Source organism: Pseudophryne corroboree, chromosome 8, assembly GCF_028390025.1.
Source record: "Pseudophryne corroboree isolate aPseCor3 chromosome 8, aPseCor3.hap2, whole genome shotgun sequence".
NCBI classification, from domain to species: Eukaryota; Metazoa; Chordata; class Amphibia; order Anura; family Myobatrachidae; genus Pseudophryne; species Pseudophryne corroboree.
Genome location: NC_086451.1, coordinates 386,637,845 through 386,652,387, shown reverse-complemented (window position 1 = coordinate 386,652,387; position 14,543 = coordinate 386,637,845). Strand labels below are relative to the sequence as shown.

The window sequence follows — 14,543 nt, the reverse complement described above, 5'->3', positions numbered from 1 at the left end:
TACTCCAGTCTCAAACTCTCCATAGAGATCCTCCTCACTGGTCTCCTATATTCCAGTCTCAAACTCTCCATAGAGAGCCCTCTCACTGTTCTCCTATACTCCAGTCCCGCACTATCCATAGAGATCCCCCTCACTGGTCTCCTATACTCCAGTCTCAAACTCTCCATAGAGATCCCCCTCACTGGTCTCCTATACTTCAGTCCCGCACTCTCCACAGAGGTCCCCTCACTGGTCTCCTATACTCCAGTCTCAAACTCTCCATAGAGATCCCCCTCACTGGTCTCCTATTCTCCAGTCCCGCACTCTCCACAGAGATCCCCCTCACTGGTCTCCTATACTCCAGTCCTGCACTCTCCACAGAGGTCCCTCTCACTGTTCTCCTATACTCCAGTCCCGCACTCTCCATAGAGATCCCCCTCACTGGTCTCCTATACTCCAGTCTCAAACTCTCCATAGAGATCCCCCTCACTTGTCTCCTATACTCCAGTCTCACACTCTCCACAGAGATCCCCCTCACTGGTCTCCTATACTCCAGTCTCAAACTCTCCATAGAGATCCCCCTCACTGGTCTCCTATACTCCAGTCTCAAACTCTCCATAGAGATCCCTCTCACTGGTCTCCTATACTCCAGTCCCACACTCTCCACAGTGGTCCACCTCACTGGTCTCCCATTATCCAGTCCCGCATTCTCCATAGACATCCCCCTCACTGGTCTCCTATACTCCAGTCCCGCACTCTCCATAGACATCTCCCTCACTGGTCTCCTATACTCCAGTCTCAAACTCTCCACAGAGATCACCCTCACTGGTCTCCTATACTCCAGACTCAAACTCTCCACAGAGATCCCCCTCACTGGTCTCCTATTATCCAGTCCCGCACTCTCCACAGAGATGCCCCTTACTGGTCTCCTATTTTCCAGTCCCGCAGTCTCCACAGAGATCCCCCTTACTGGTCTCCTATACTCCAGTCTCAAACTCTCCATAGAGATCCCCCTCACTGGTCTCCTATACTCCAGACTCAAACTCTCCACAGAGATCACCCTCACTGGTCTTCTATTATCCAGTCCCGCACTCTCCACAGAGATCCCCTTTACTGGTCTCCTATTTTACAGTCCCGCATTCTCCACAGAGATCCCCCTTACTGGTCTCCTATACTCCAGTCTCAAACTCTCCATAGAGATCCCCCTCACTGGTCTCCTATACTCCAGTCTCAAACTCTCCATAGAGAGCCCCCTCACTGGTCTCCTATTCTCCAGTCCCGCACTCTCCACAGAGATCCCCTCACTTGTCTCCAATACTCCAGTCCCGCACTCTCCATAGAGATCCCCCTCACTGGTCTCCTATACTCCAGTCTCAAACTCCCCATAGAGATCCCACTCACTGGTCTCCTATACTCCAGTCTCAAACTCTCCACAGTGGTCCACCTCACTGGTCTCCCATTATCCAGTCCCGCATTCTCCATAGACATCCCCCTCACTGGTCTCCTATACTCCAGTCCCGCACTCTCCATAGACATCTCCCTCACTGGTCTCCTTTACTCCAGTCTCAAACTCTCCACAGAGATCACCCTCACTGGTCTCCTATACTCCAGACTCAAACTCTCCACAGAGATCCCCCTCACTGGTCTCCTATTATCCAGTCCCGCACTCTCCACAGAGATGCCCCTTACTGGTCTCCTATTTTCCAGTCCCGCACTCTCCACAGAGATCCCCCTTACTGGTCTCCTATACTCCAGTCTCAAACTCTCCATAGAGATCCCCCTCACTGGTCTCCTGTACTCCAGTCTCAAACTCTTCATAGAGATCCCCCTCAATGGTCTCCTATTCTCCAGTCCCGCACTCTCCACAGAGATCCCCCTCACTTGTCTCCTATACTCCAGTCTCAAACTCTCCATAGAGATCCCCCTCACTGGTCTCCTTTACTCCAGTCTCAAACTCTCCATAGAGATCCCCCTCACTGGTCTCCTATACTCCAGTCTCAAACTCTCCATAGAGATCCCCCTCATTGGTCTCCTATACTCCAGTCCCGCACTTTCCATAGAGAACCCCCATACTGGTCTCCTATACTCCAGTCTCAAACTCTCCATAGAGATCCCCCTCACTGGTCTCCTATACTCCAGTCTCAAACTCTCAACAGAGATACCCTTCACTGGTCTTTTATACTCCAGTCTCAAACTCTCCATAGAGATCCCCTCACTGGTCTCCTATACTCCAGTCTCAAACTCTTCATAGAGATCCCCCTCACTGGTCTCCTATACTCCAGTCTCAAACTCTCAATAGAGATCCCCCTCACTGGTCTCCTATACTCCAGTCTCAAACTCTCCATAGAGATCCCCCTCACTGGTCTCCTATACTCCAGTCTCAAACTCTCCACAGAGATCCCCCTCACTGGTCTCCTATACTTCAGTTTCAAACTCTCCATAGAGATCCCACTCATTGGTCTCCTATACTCCAGTCCCGCACTTTCCATAGAGAACCCCTATACTGGTGTCCTATACTCCAGTCTCAAACTCTCCATAGAGATCCCCCTCACTGGTCTCCTATACTCCAGTCTCAAACTCTCAACAGAGATACCCTTCACTGGTCTTTTTTATACTCCAGTCTCAAACTCTCCATAGAGATCCCCTCACTGGTCTCCTATGCTCCAGTCTCAAACTCTCCATAGAGATCCCCCTCACTGGTCTCCTATACTCCAGTCTCAAACTCTCCATAGAGATCCCCCTCCAAGGTCTTCTATACTCCAGTCTCAAACTCTCCACAGAGATCCCCCTCACTGGTCTCCTATTCTCCAGTCCCGCAGTCTCCACAGAGATCCCCCTCACTGGTCTCCCATACTCCAGTCTCAAACTCTCCATAGAGATCCCCCTCCAAGGTCTCCTATACTCCAGTCTCAAACTCTCCATAGAGATCCCCCTCCAAGGTCTCCTATACTCCAGTCTCAAACTCTCCATAGAGATCCCCCTCCAAGGTCTCCTATACTCCAGTCTCAAACTCTCCACAGAGATCCCCCTCACTGGTCTCCTATACTCCAGTCCCGAACTCTCCACAGAGGTCCCCATCACTGGTCTCCTATACTGCAGTGTCAAACTCTCCATAGAGGTCCCCCCTCACTGGTCTCCTATACTCCAGTCTCACACTCTCCATAGAGATCCTTCTCACTGGTCAAACACTGGAGAAAAGGTCTTTACTTTTAATAAATAGACCCCTATAGACAGCCCTCAGATATTTTACTGTTCAGTTAACCATTAAAGGTGCCACTATGAACTGTTAGCGTGTTCTAGTTTGCTATTTTATGTTCATCCTTTTTGGTCTGTCCGATGACTTTTATAGCCTGTATTATTTCTCTGCTGATTTAAATAAAAAATAAAGAAAGTACCAGTATGAAATCACTATACCAGGAATATGAATATAAACATATAAAGGGTCAATTACTAACACTGCAAACAAAATCTAGAACCGCAGTAACCACTTGCTTTCACTATTAAACTTTCACGATATAACAGATAATTGCCGATTTGGCTGTGGTAGTTATAGTGCAGCAATGTTCGCTAATAACCTCTTATGTCAGGCACCATCATTTCCAAGACAAATGTCTAAAATTTGGAATTGTAATTTGGACTAGTAATTTATATAATCATCTGACATACAGGGGCCAAACATGGAATAACAACATAGATCTCAACAGAGAAACTGTGTTTCATTACAATGCACACTGATGTCCAAAGACCATAGTGTTAGAAAAGCCTAGGCGTGTGATAATGTTCATCTACATTAACAGTTTGAATCCACCTTCTTTATGTTTCCCCACAGACATGGACGAATGTCGACAGAACCCCAGTCCTTGCACCAATGGGCGCTGTGAGAACACAGTGGGCAGTTACCGCTGCGCCTGCTCCGCTGGTTTCAGCACCAACCCTCAAGGCACAGAGTGCACAGGTGAGAACTACAGCATCTACTTACCTTCCTACAGAGCAAACACATCCTTTATTTGTTTTTTTCAATCAGAGATCACTGTATATTATCTGTACGCTAGTACAGTACTCCGAAGATTACAATACAGTTAGAGGAATAGACTCGCTAGTAGTATTTAACAATACAGCACTTTATACAGAGTGCCTGGAAAGGCCATGTAAGTGCATCACATGGAATTTCAACAGCTGGAGGCTTTGAGGTCTTGCAAATCAGTCACAAGATACACAAGTAAGTTCCAATAAGATAGAACACTTAGGGTCACTGAGGCAGTGTGGGGAGATCATACTGTGATTCTGAGCATTCTCTGTGTATAAGCTCATTGATGACATCGATGTTAGTGCTAATTTCTGGTATGCCCTCTGTCTCCTCTGTTATAAGTTGGGACAGCTGTGTGGTCAATGTACTGTATCAGCAGCATCTTATCCTTCCTGATTCAGTCTTTCTCCCTGGATTGTTTATTTGCATTGGGAGGAAGCCATAATATTTCTTGGAGTATTGCAGAGTCTATTTATAGGTAGAAATTTTGTATATTGGTAGAGGATATTTACCAGGGTTAAATAAGAGCCAATGCTATATTGCGATGCATGATCCACACCACTGATTAGCTTATATTTCATACTCTTTCTTGCAGACATTGACGAGTGTAGCACTGGACAACAACTCTGTGCCAACGGCCGGTGTGAAAACACTGCTGGCAGCTACCGCTGTGTTTGCCCATCAGGCTTCAGCCTTAATGCACAGGGCAAAGCATGTGTAGGTATGTAACCAGGATTACTTATCCTTAAGACTTAAGTGTCCATAATATGGCGTTTTGAAAAAACTGATCCGCACAGAGGCTGCATCGCTATCAGAGTATATACACAGAGCCAAACCTGAAACACTGAGTGCAACAGGGCACCATTAGCACTGTCAGATGATGGCGCAAATACGCCCAGATACAGTCATCATTTCAACACCATCTGCTATCTGTCCTAACCAACATTCAGCATCTTCCCATCAGATTAACATCACATTTGTAGGTCTTTTGGAACCATACACACTCTGATTTACAGCTAATGAGTCTAAAACAACCTGTGGCCATCCAAACTACAGCTTAACACCTTACGTCTCCCCGGCGACTGTTCATAGACCTCATATGATTATATAGTTAATTTTTTTGAAAGATCTTACCCACAAACAGGTAAAAGTAAAGCTGGGTATACACTTGCCGATATATTGCAAGCCCGTCGGTGAGTGTCTGTGAATGACGTTTTTACCAGACATATCATGTCAGCTGTGCAGCACAGCCGATGACTGATATATTTTCAGATATATCGGCACATCTGGCTGTGTGCACGGGCAGACCGCCTATACACTTGCTGCGAGGGGGCTGACATCACAGCTGGGTTTCCTGACCAACACGGCGAACGCCAAGTGTGTATAGTTACCTGGATTGGCTACTCTGTGGGCACGATGGCGGGTCCACCGACATGCCGGTCAGGTGTGCACCCAGCCTAACATATGTGCCGTATCACAGTGAAATACTTTGGTTACGTAACAGGTTGATGTTGCTTTTGTCTACTGTAGATATTGATGAGTGTCGCCTAACTCCCAGACGCCTGTGTCTAAATGGTCGATGTGAGAACACTCCAGGAAGTTACCGCTGCGTGTGTCCTGCAGGGTTCACTGCCAACTCACAGGGCACTGATTGTCAAGGTGAGATATTTAGGAGATATATACGGTAATCAAGGGTAGATAGAAGCAATCTCTCACTAGACATGTCACTCGCCGACAGGGGATTATTAACGATTAATCAGAATGTATAGTACAGTAGCCCACAGCATCCAATCAGAAATGATCTTTTTATCAGTCATGTTGAAGCCAAATGGTATCCGCACTCTGGGTCGACACCACTTAGGTCGACACCCAATAGGTCGACACCCATTGGTCGACAGTGAATAGGTCTACACTAGAAATAGGTAGCCGCGACCAGTAGCGGATCTTGCCATGACGGGCAAGCAGGACTTTTGCCCGGGGCGCCGCCTTCCGGAGGGCGCCGGGCGCATCCGGAGGGCGCCGCACCATGGCAAGATCCGCTGCTGCTGTGCCCCCCCTGCCCGCTGCCCCCCGCTGCCGCTGTGAAGGGAAACTAGACGCGTACGCGTCTTGTTTCCCTTCGTGGAGAGGTCCTTTACTGTGCGGTGCGCTATGACGTCATCGCGCACTGCACATCATTTCAGTCTGTACAGGGGGCGTAAATGACCACGCCCCCTGTACGAAGCCACGCCCCATATTGTCGCCCGGGGCGCACAGCGCCAAAGAACCGTCCCTGGCTGCGACCATAGTTCGACATGAACAAGAACGACATGCAAAAAAAGGTTGACATTAGTTTTTCAATTTTTTTTCCTTTTTTGAACTTTTTCATACTTTACGATCCACGTGGACTACGATTGGGAATGGTAACCTGTGCAGAGCGCAGCGAGGCACCTTCGCTCGCAATGCGAGGGGACACGGTGCACTAATTGGGGTTCCCGGACACTTTATGAGGAAAATTACACAGAAAAAACCCATGAAAAACTCATGTCGACCCAATGGCTGTGTCGTCCTATTTCTAGTGTCGACCTAGCCACTGTCGACCAATAGGTGTCGACCTAATGGGTGTTGACCCAGACACTGTCGACCCTGAGTCCCATACCCAAGCCAAACAATGAGAGAATATCTGCTTGGCTTATTGCAATTCTGTACTTAATACCTGATATACAGAACACACATGCTGCAGAACAATACATGTGCAGCTGTGTAACAGGTAGACGCGAGAAGGAACTGCCATATTACCTTCTCAGTACTCTGGAGAAATCAAATATATATTTAATACATGTATACATCAACTAAATAATTGTATCTTGACTTTCAGACATAGATGAGTGTCGCCAGACACCACGTCCCTGTGGATCTGGAAGGTGCCTGAACACCCCTGGCAGTTTCCGCTGCTCTTGTCCTACCGGTTACAGACTGACCCCACAAGGCAGTGACTGCATTGGTAAGATGTGTCTGAATTGCTGAACACAGCACTGTTATCACTATGCATGATCCTATAGACCGTCACCGTCTCATTGTACATGACGCTTGGGGTTTCCCCTGATGTGTTGGTGTGAGGATGCACATCTCTGATGCTTCTATGAAAACTCAATGCAATAAAAAAACCATCTATTTCTCTAACGTCCTAAGTGGATGCTGGGGACTCCGTCAGGACCATGGGGGTTTAGCGGCTCCGCAGGAGACAGGGCACAATAATAAAAGCTTTAGGATCAGGTGGTGTGCACTGGCTCCTCCCCCTATGACCCTCCTCCAAGCCTCAGTTAGATTTTTGTGCCCGGCCGAGAAGGGTGCAATCTAGGTGGCTCTCCTGAGCTGCTTAGAATAAAAGTTTAAGTTAGGTTTTTTATTTTCAGTGAGTCCTGCTGGCAACAGGCTCACTGCTACGAGGGACTTAGGGGAGAGAAGAAAACTCACCTGCGTGCAGGATGGATTTGCTTCTTAGGCTACTGGACACCATTAGCTCCAGAGGGAGTCGGAACACAGGTCTCACCCTGGGGTTCGTCCCGGAGCCGTGCCGCCGACCCCCCTTGCAGATGCCGAAGTTGAAGAGGTCCAGAGGTCCAGAAACAGGCGGCAGAAGACTTTCAGTCTTCATAAGGTAGCGCACAGCACTGCAGCTGTGCGCCATTGTTGTCAGCACACTTCATACCAGCGGTCACTGAGGGTGCAGGGCGCTGGGGGGGGCGCCCTGGGCAGCAATGTATTATACCTTTTTTATGGCTAAAATACATCACATATAGCCCTTGAGGCTATATGGATGTATTTAACCCCTGCCAGATCTCACAAACTCCGGGAGAAGAGCCCGCCGTTTTAGGGGGCGGGGCCTATTCTCCTCAGCACACGGCGCCATTTTCCTGCTCAGCTCTGCTGTGAGGAAGGCTCCCAGGCTCTCCCCTGCACTGCACTACAGAAACAGGGTTAAAACAGAGAGGGGGGGCACTTATTTGGCGATATGATTACATATGTGAAAATGCTATAAGGGAAAACACTTGTATAAGGGGTTGTCCCTGTATAATTATAGCGTTTTTGGTGTGTGCTGGCAAACTCTCCCTCTGTCTCCCCAAAGGGCTAGTGGGGTCCTGTCCTCTATCAGAGCATTCCCTGTGTGTGTGCTGTGTGTCGGTACGTGTGTGTCGACATGTAGGAGGACGATGTTGGTGAGGAGGCGGAGCAAATTGCCTGTATTGGTGATGTCACTCTCTAGGGAGTCGACACCGGAATGGATGGCTTATTTAGGAATTACGTGATAATGTCAACACGATGCAAGGTCGGTTGACGACATGAGACGGCCGGCAAATAAATTAGTACCTGTCCAGGCGTCTCAGACACCGTCAGGGGCTTGTAAAAACGCCCATTTACCTCAGTTGGTCGACACAGACACAGACACGGACACTGACTTCAGTGTCGACGGTGAAGAAACAAACGTATTTTCCTTTAGGGCCACACGTTACATGTTAAGGGCAATGAAGGAGGTGTTATATATATTTCTGATACTACAAGTACCACAAATAAGGGTATTATGTAGGGTGGGAATAATCTACTTGTAGTTTTTCCTGAATCAGATAAATTAAAGTGTGTGATGATACGTGGGTTTCCTCCGATAGAAAATTATTGGAGGTATACCCTTTCCCGCCAGAAGTGAGGGCGAGTTGGGAAACACACCTTAGGGTGGATAAGGCGCTCACACGCTTATAAAAACAAGTGGCGTTACCGTCTCCAGATACGGCCGCCCTCAAGGAGCCAGCTGATAGGAAGCTGAAAAATATCCTAAAAAGTATATACACACATACTGGTGTTATACTACGACCAGCAATCGCCTCAGCCTGGATGTGCAGCGCTGGGGGGGCTTGGTCGGATTTCCTGACTGAAAATATTGATACCCTTGACAGGAACAATATTTTATTGACTATAGAGCATTTTAAGGATGCATTTCTATATATGCGAGATGCGCAGAGGGATATTTGCATTCTGGCATCAAGAGTAGATGTGATGTCCATATCTGCCAGACGATGTTTATAGACACGACAGTGGTCAGGTGATGCAGATTCCAGACGGCACATGGAAGTATTGCCGTATAAAGGGGCGGTCCATCGGACCTGGTGGCCATGGCAACAGCTGGAAAATCCACTTTTGTTACCCCAAGTCACATCTCAGCAGAAAAGGACACAGTCTTTTCAGTCTCAGTCCTTTCGTACCCATAAAGGCAGGCGGGCAAAAGGCCAGTCATATCTGCCCAGGGTTAGAGGAAAGGGAAGAAGACTGCAGCAGGCAGCCCATTCCCAGGAACAGAAGTCCTCCACAGCTTCTGCCAAGTCCGCAGCATGACGCTGGGGCCATACAAGCGGACTCAGGTGCGGTGGGGGGTCATCTCAAGAGTTTCAGCACGCAGTGGGCTCACTCGCAAGTGGACTCCTGGATCCTACACGTAGTATCCCAGGTGTACATTGGAAATTCGAGACGTCTTCCCCTCACAAGTTCCTGAAGTCTGCTTTACCAACGTCTCCCTCCGACAGGGAGGCAGTATTGGGAAAAAATTCACAGGCTGTATTCCCAGCAGGTGATAATCAAAGTACCCCTCCTACAACAAGGGAAGGGGTATTATTCCACACTATATTGTGGTACTGAAGCCAAACGGCTCGGTGAGATCTAAAAGATTTGAACAATTACATACAAGGGTTCAAATCAAGATGGAGTCACTCAGAGCAGTGATAGCGAACCAGGACGATATGGTGTCACTGGATATCAGGGACGCTTACCTACATGTCCAAATTTTGCCCTTCTCACCAAGGGTATCTCAGGTTCGTGGTACAGAACTGTCACTATCAGTTCAGACGCTGCCGTTTGGATTGTCCACGGCACCCCGGGTCTTTACCATGGTAATGGCCGAAATGATGATTCTTCCTAAAAGAAATATGGACGCTTTCCTGATAAGGGCAAGGTCCAGAGAACAGTTGGCGGTCGGAGTAGCACTATCTCAAGTAGTTCTACGACAGCACGAGTGGATTCTAAATATTCCAAAATCGCAGCTTTTTCCGACGACACGTCTAATGTTCCTAGGAATGATTCTGGACACAGTCCAGAAAAGGATGTTTTCTCCCGGAGAAGAAGGCCAGGGAGTTATCCGAGCTAGTCAGGAACCTCCTAAAACCAGGAAAAGTATCAGTGCATCATTGCACAAGGGTCCTGTGAAAAATGGTGGTTTCTTACAAAGCGATCCCATTCGGTAGATTTCACGCAAGAACCTTTCAGTGGAATCTGCTGGGAAAATGGTCCGGATCGCATCTTCAGATGCATCAGCGGATAACCCTGTCTCCAAGGACAAGGGTGTTTTCTTCTGCGGTGGCTGCAGAGTGCTCATCTATGAAAGGGCCGCAGATTCGACATTCAGGACTGGGTCCTGGTGACCACGGATGCCAGCCTGAGTGGCTGGGGAGCAGTCACACAAGGAAAAAAATTCCAGGGAGTGTGATCAAGTCTGGAGACTTCTCTCCACATAAATATACTGGAGCTAAGGGCAATTTACAAGGCTCTAAGCTTAGCAAGACCTCTGCTTCAAGGTCAGCCGGTATTGATCCAGTGGGACAACATCACGGCAGTCGCCCACGTAAACAGACAGGGCGGCACATGAAGCAGGAGGGAAATGGCAGAAACTGCAAGGATTCTTCGCTGGGCGAAAAATCATGTGATAACACTCTCAGCAGTGTTAATTCCGGGAGTGGAAAACTGGGAAGCAGACTTCCTCAGCAGGCATAACCTCCACCCGGGAGAGTGGGGACTTCAGCGGGAAGTCTTCCACATGATTGTAAACCGTTGGGAAAAACCAAAGGTGGACATGATGGCGTCCCGCCTGAACAAAAAAAAACTAGACAGATATTGCGCCAGGTCAAGGGACCCTCAGGCAATAGCGGTGGACGCTCTGGTAACACTGTGGGTGTACCAGTCAGGGTATGTGTTCCCTTCTATGCATCTCATACCAAAAGTACTGAGAATCATAAGAAGGAGATGAGTAAGAACGATACTCGTGGTTCCGGATGGGTCAAGAAGGACTTGGTACCCGGAACTTCAAGAGATGCTCACGGAAGAACCGTGGCCTCTACCTTTAAGAGAGGACCTGCTCCAGCAGGGGCCTTGTCTGTTCCAAGACTTACCGCGGCTGCGTTTGACGGCATGGCAGTTGAACGCCGGATCCTGAAAAGGCATTCCAGATGAAGTCATCCCTACCCTGGTCGAAGCCAGGAAGGATGTAACCGCAAAACATTTTCACCGCATTTGGCGAAAATATGTTGCGTGGTGTGAGGCCAAGAAGGTCCCTACAGAGGAATTCCAACTGGGTCGTTTCCTACATTTCCTGAAAACAGGACTGTCTATGGGCCTAAAATTAGGGTCCATTAAGGTTCAAATTTCGACCCTGTCGAATTTCTTCCAGAAAGAACTGGCTTCAGTGCCCGAAGTTCAGACGTTTGTAAAAGGGGTACTGCATATACAGCCTCCTTTTGTGCCCCCAGTGGCACCTTGGGATCTCAATGTTGTTTTGAGTTTCCTAAAGTCACATTGGTTTGATCCACTCACCACTGTGGAATTAAAATATTTCACATGGAAGGTGAAGATTCTATTAGCCCTGGCTTCAGCCAGGCGTGTGTCAGAATGGGCGGCTTTATCATATAAAAGCCCTTACTTAATTTTTCATTCTGACAGGGCAGAATTGAGGACTCGTCCTCAATTTCTCCTTAAGGTGTTTTCTGTTTTTCACATGAACCAACCTATTGTGGTACCTGCGGCTACTAGGGACTTGGGGGACTCCAAGTTACTTGACGTTGTCAGGGCCCTGAAAATATATGTTTCCAGGACGACTGGAGTCAGAAAATCTGACTCGCTGTTTAGCCTGTATGCACCCAACAAGATGGGTGTTCCTGCTTCTAAGCAGACGATTGCTCGCTGGATTTGTAGTACAATTCAGCTTGCACATTCTGTGGCAGGCTTGCCACAGCCAAAATCAGTAAAAGACCATTCCACAAGGAAGTGGGCTCATCTTGGGCGGCTGCCCGAGGGGTCTCGGCTTTACAACTTTGCCGAGCTGCTACTTGGTCAGGGGCACACCCTGACTGAGGAGGACCTGGAGTTCTCTCATTCGGTGCTGCAGAGTCATCCGCACTCTCCTGCCCGTTTGGGAGCTTTGGTATAATCCCCATGGTCCTGACGGAGTCCCCAGCATCCACTTAGGACGTTAGAGAAAATAAGAATTTACTTACCGATAATTCTATTTCTCGTAGTCCGTAGTGGATGCTGGGCGCCCATCCCAAGTGCGGATTGTCTGCAATACTTGTACATAGTTATTGTTACAAAAATCGGGTTATTCTTGTTGTGAGCCATCTTTTCAGAGGCTACTTCGTTGTTATCATACTGTTAACTGGGTTCAGATCACAGGTTGTACGGTGTGATTGGTGTGGCTGGTATGAGTCTTACCCGGGATTCAATATCCTTCCTTATTATGCACGCTCGTCCGGGCACAGTATCCTAACTGAGGCTTGGAGGAGGGTCATAGGGGGAGGAGCCAGTGCACACCACCTGATCCTAAAGCTTTTATTATTGTGCCCTGTCTCCTGCGGAGCCGCTAAACCCCCATGGTCCTGACGGAGTCCCCAGCATCCACTACGGACTACGAGAAATAGAATTATCGGTAAGTAAATTCTTATTTTTTCTAATCAATAGTATCAGATAAAAGTTCAAAAAACATCCCTTATTACAGTTGACATACAGAACGCCCAATTCTTTCAGAAAAGACCAAGCTCCCAATGATATCTACACGTATTATATGACTGTCTAACATGGTCTTGTATTAAATTATTGTATTAAACAATGCTTTACTTGCTTTTTTACTAGTCTGCAAGATCGTTAGAAATATGTATGTATCCTTGGTGATACCGGACTGATCATCTGCCACTTAATGGCTTGATGGGCCGGTCTAGTCAAACAGAGAAACTGGGCTGGCCGAGCAGCGCAGTTTCCCAACGCTCTGCTGCCAGCATACAGAAAACCCAGACATAGAGAAATCTGGGCTGGCTAAGCCTCTCTGCACTCTGCTCGGCCATACGCATATAGAGAGACACGGTGCAGCAGTGAGGCTAGGCCCCTCTGACTCATGACACGCCCCCTTAACCCATGGCCCCGCCCCCTTTGGCGGATGCGCTCAGTATACTACCTGAGCTGATTAAGAGCCCCAGTCTGTCCCTACCTGGAACCTACTTTTCCTTCACTTATCATGTGTTTAACGCTGACTCCCCCCAACATGATACCTTAATTTCATTTTACAATTAGTATTGCAGTTTTGTTCGGTTGAATTAAATGTTTAAAAACACTTATTATTCCTACCATTAACTCAGTCTTGGTAACCGCAATTGCAGATGAAGTGGGAAATCTGAGGTTTCTAGACTATTGCTTCCTTATCTATTATAAAATGATCTTTAAATTGGTTTTAATAGTAAATTCAATAACAAGTCATAAAACACTAGTAGGATTCAATCCAGGATTTAACAACTGTAGAACTCTGGATAAGTCATGTTTACATTTAGAGACATTTGTATTAATATTTGTGCTATCGTTGCGATACATTCCTACTAACATCATCAATGATCATGCCACAATTGTCAACGTTTTTGTTGGAATGTATCAACCTTCTTCACCTACTACAGCTCTTCCACTAAGCGGCTGTCCCGGTGCTGAATGAATCCCCCAAATACAGTGCCACCAGCCTCCTAAGAGTAAATTCAACATCTTAGAGAAGAGATGTGAGGTTAATATTTTATTTAAACAATGGAAAGAAAAATCCACTGCAACGATAAGTGTAATCTTTTAATTGCATTATGTTATTCCTTCTTGTACTTGTCAGAAATCTGCTTACACTAATGGGTATCCGTTTGGATGGTCGACCATGTTAAGGTCGACAGTCATTAGGTCGACCACTATTGGTCGACATTGACATGGTTGACATGGGCATATGGTCGACACATGACGGGTCGACGCATGAAAAGGTCGACATGTTTTTGTTTGTTTTTTTACTAAGATTTTTACATTTTTCATACTTTACCATCCACGTGGACTACGATTAGGAACGGTAGCCTGTGCCGTGAGCAGCGGTAGCGGAGTGAGGCACCTTGCCCGCAGCGCAGGCCATGCAAGTGGACGCGGTACACTAATTGGGGTTCCTGGTCATGTTACGGAAAAAATGACAACAAAAACATTTACAAAATGCATGTCGACCTTTTCATGTGTAGACCTGTCCCGCGTTGACCATTTTCATGTGTCGACTATTAGTCCATGTTGACCAATAGTGGCCGACTTAATGACTGTCGACCTTTCATCCCAGAACCCACTAATGACATATGGATACCAGTTACTTTCTTCTGCTGACCATTGTATGGATTATGGCACCTTGCAAACTCGCTGCTCTCGGGGATGAGTGGAACTGCAGAAACACAGGCAGGGGAATCTGAAAGGA

General features: G+C 47.5%; 1 protein-coding gene across 3 annotated transcripts in view; it reads left to right on the top strand.

Moving 5' to 3' along the window:
- Window positions 1-14,543, top strand: part of LTBP4 (latent transforming growth factor beta binding protein 4) — a 411,741-nt gene that overhangs the window by 319,090 nt on the left and 78,108 nt on the right. For all 3 annotated transcript variants that reach the window (XM_063937673.1, XM_063937672.1, XM_063937671.1), the window contains 4 exons: window positions 3,809-3,934; window positions 4,602-4,727; window positions 5,537-5,665; window positions 6,864-6,989. In XM_063937673.1, coding sequence (XP_063793743.1) covers window positions 3,809-3,934; window positions 4,602-4,727; window positions 5,537-5,665; window positions 6,864-6,989 — 507 coding nt within the window. The remainder of the gene's footprint in view (window positions 1-3,808; window positions 3,935-4,601; window positions 4,728-5,536; window positions 5,666-6,863; window positions 6,990-14,543) is intronic.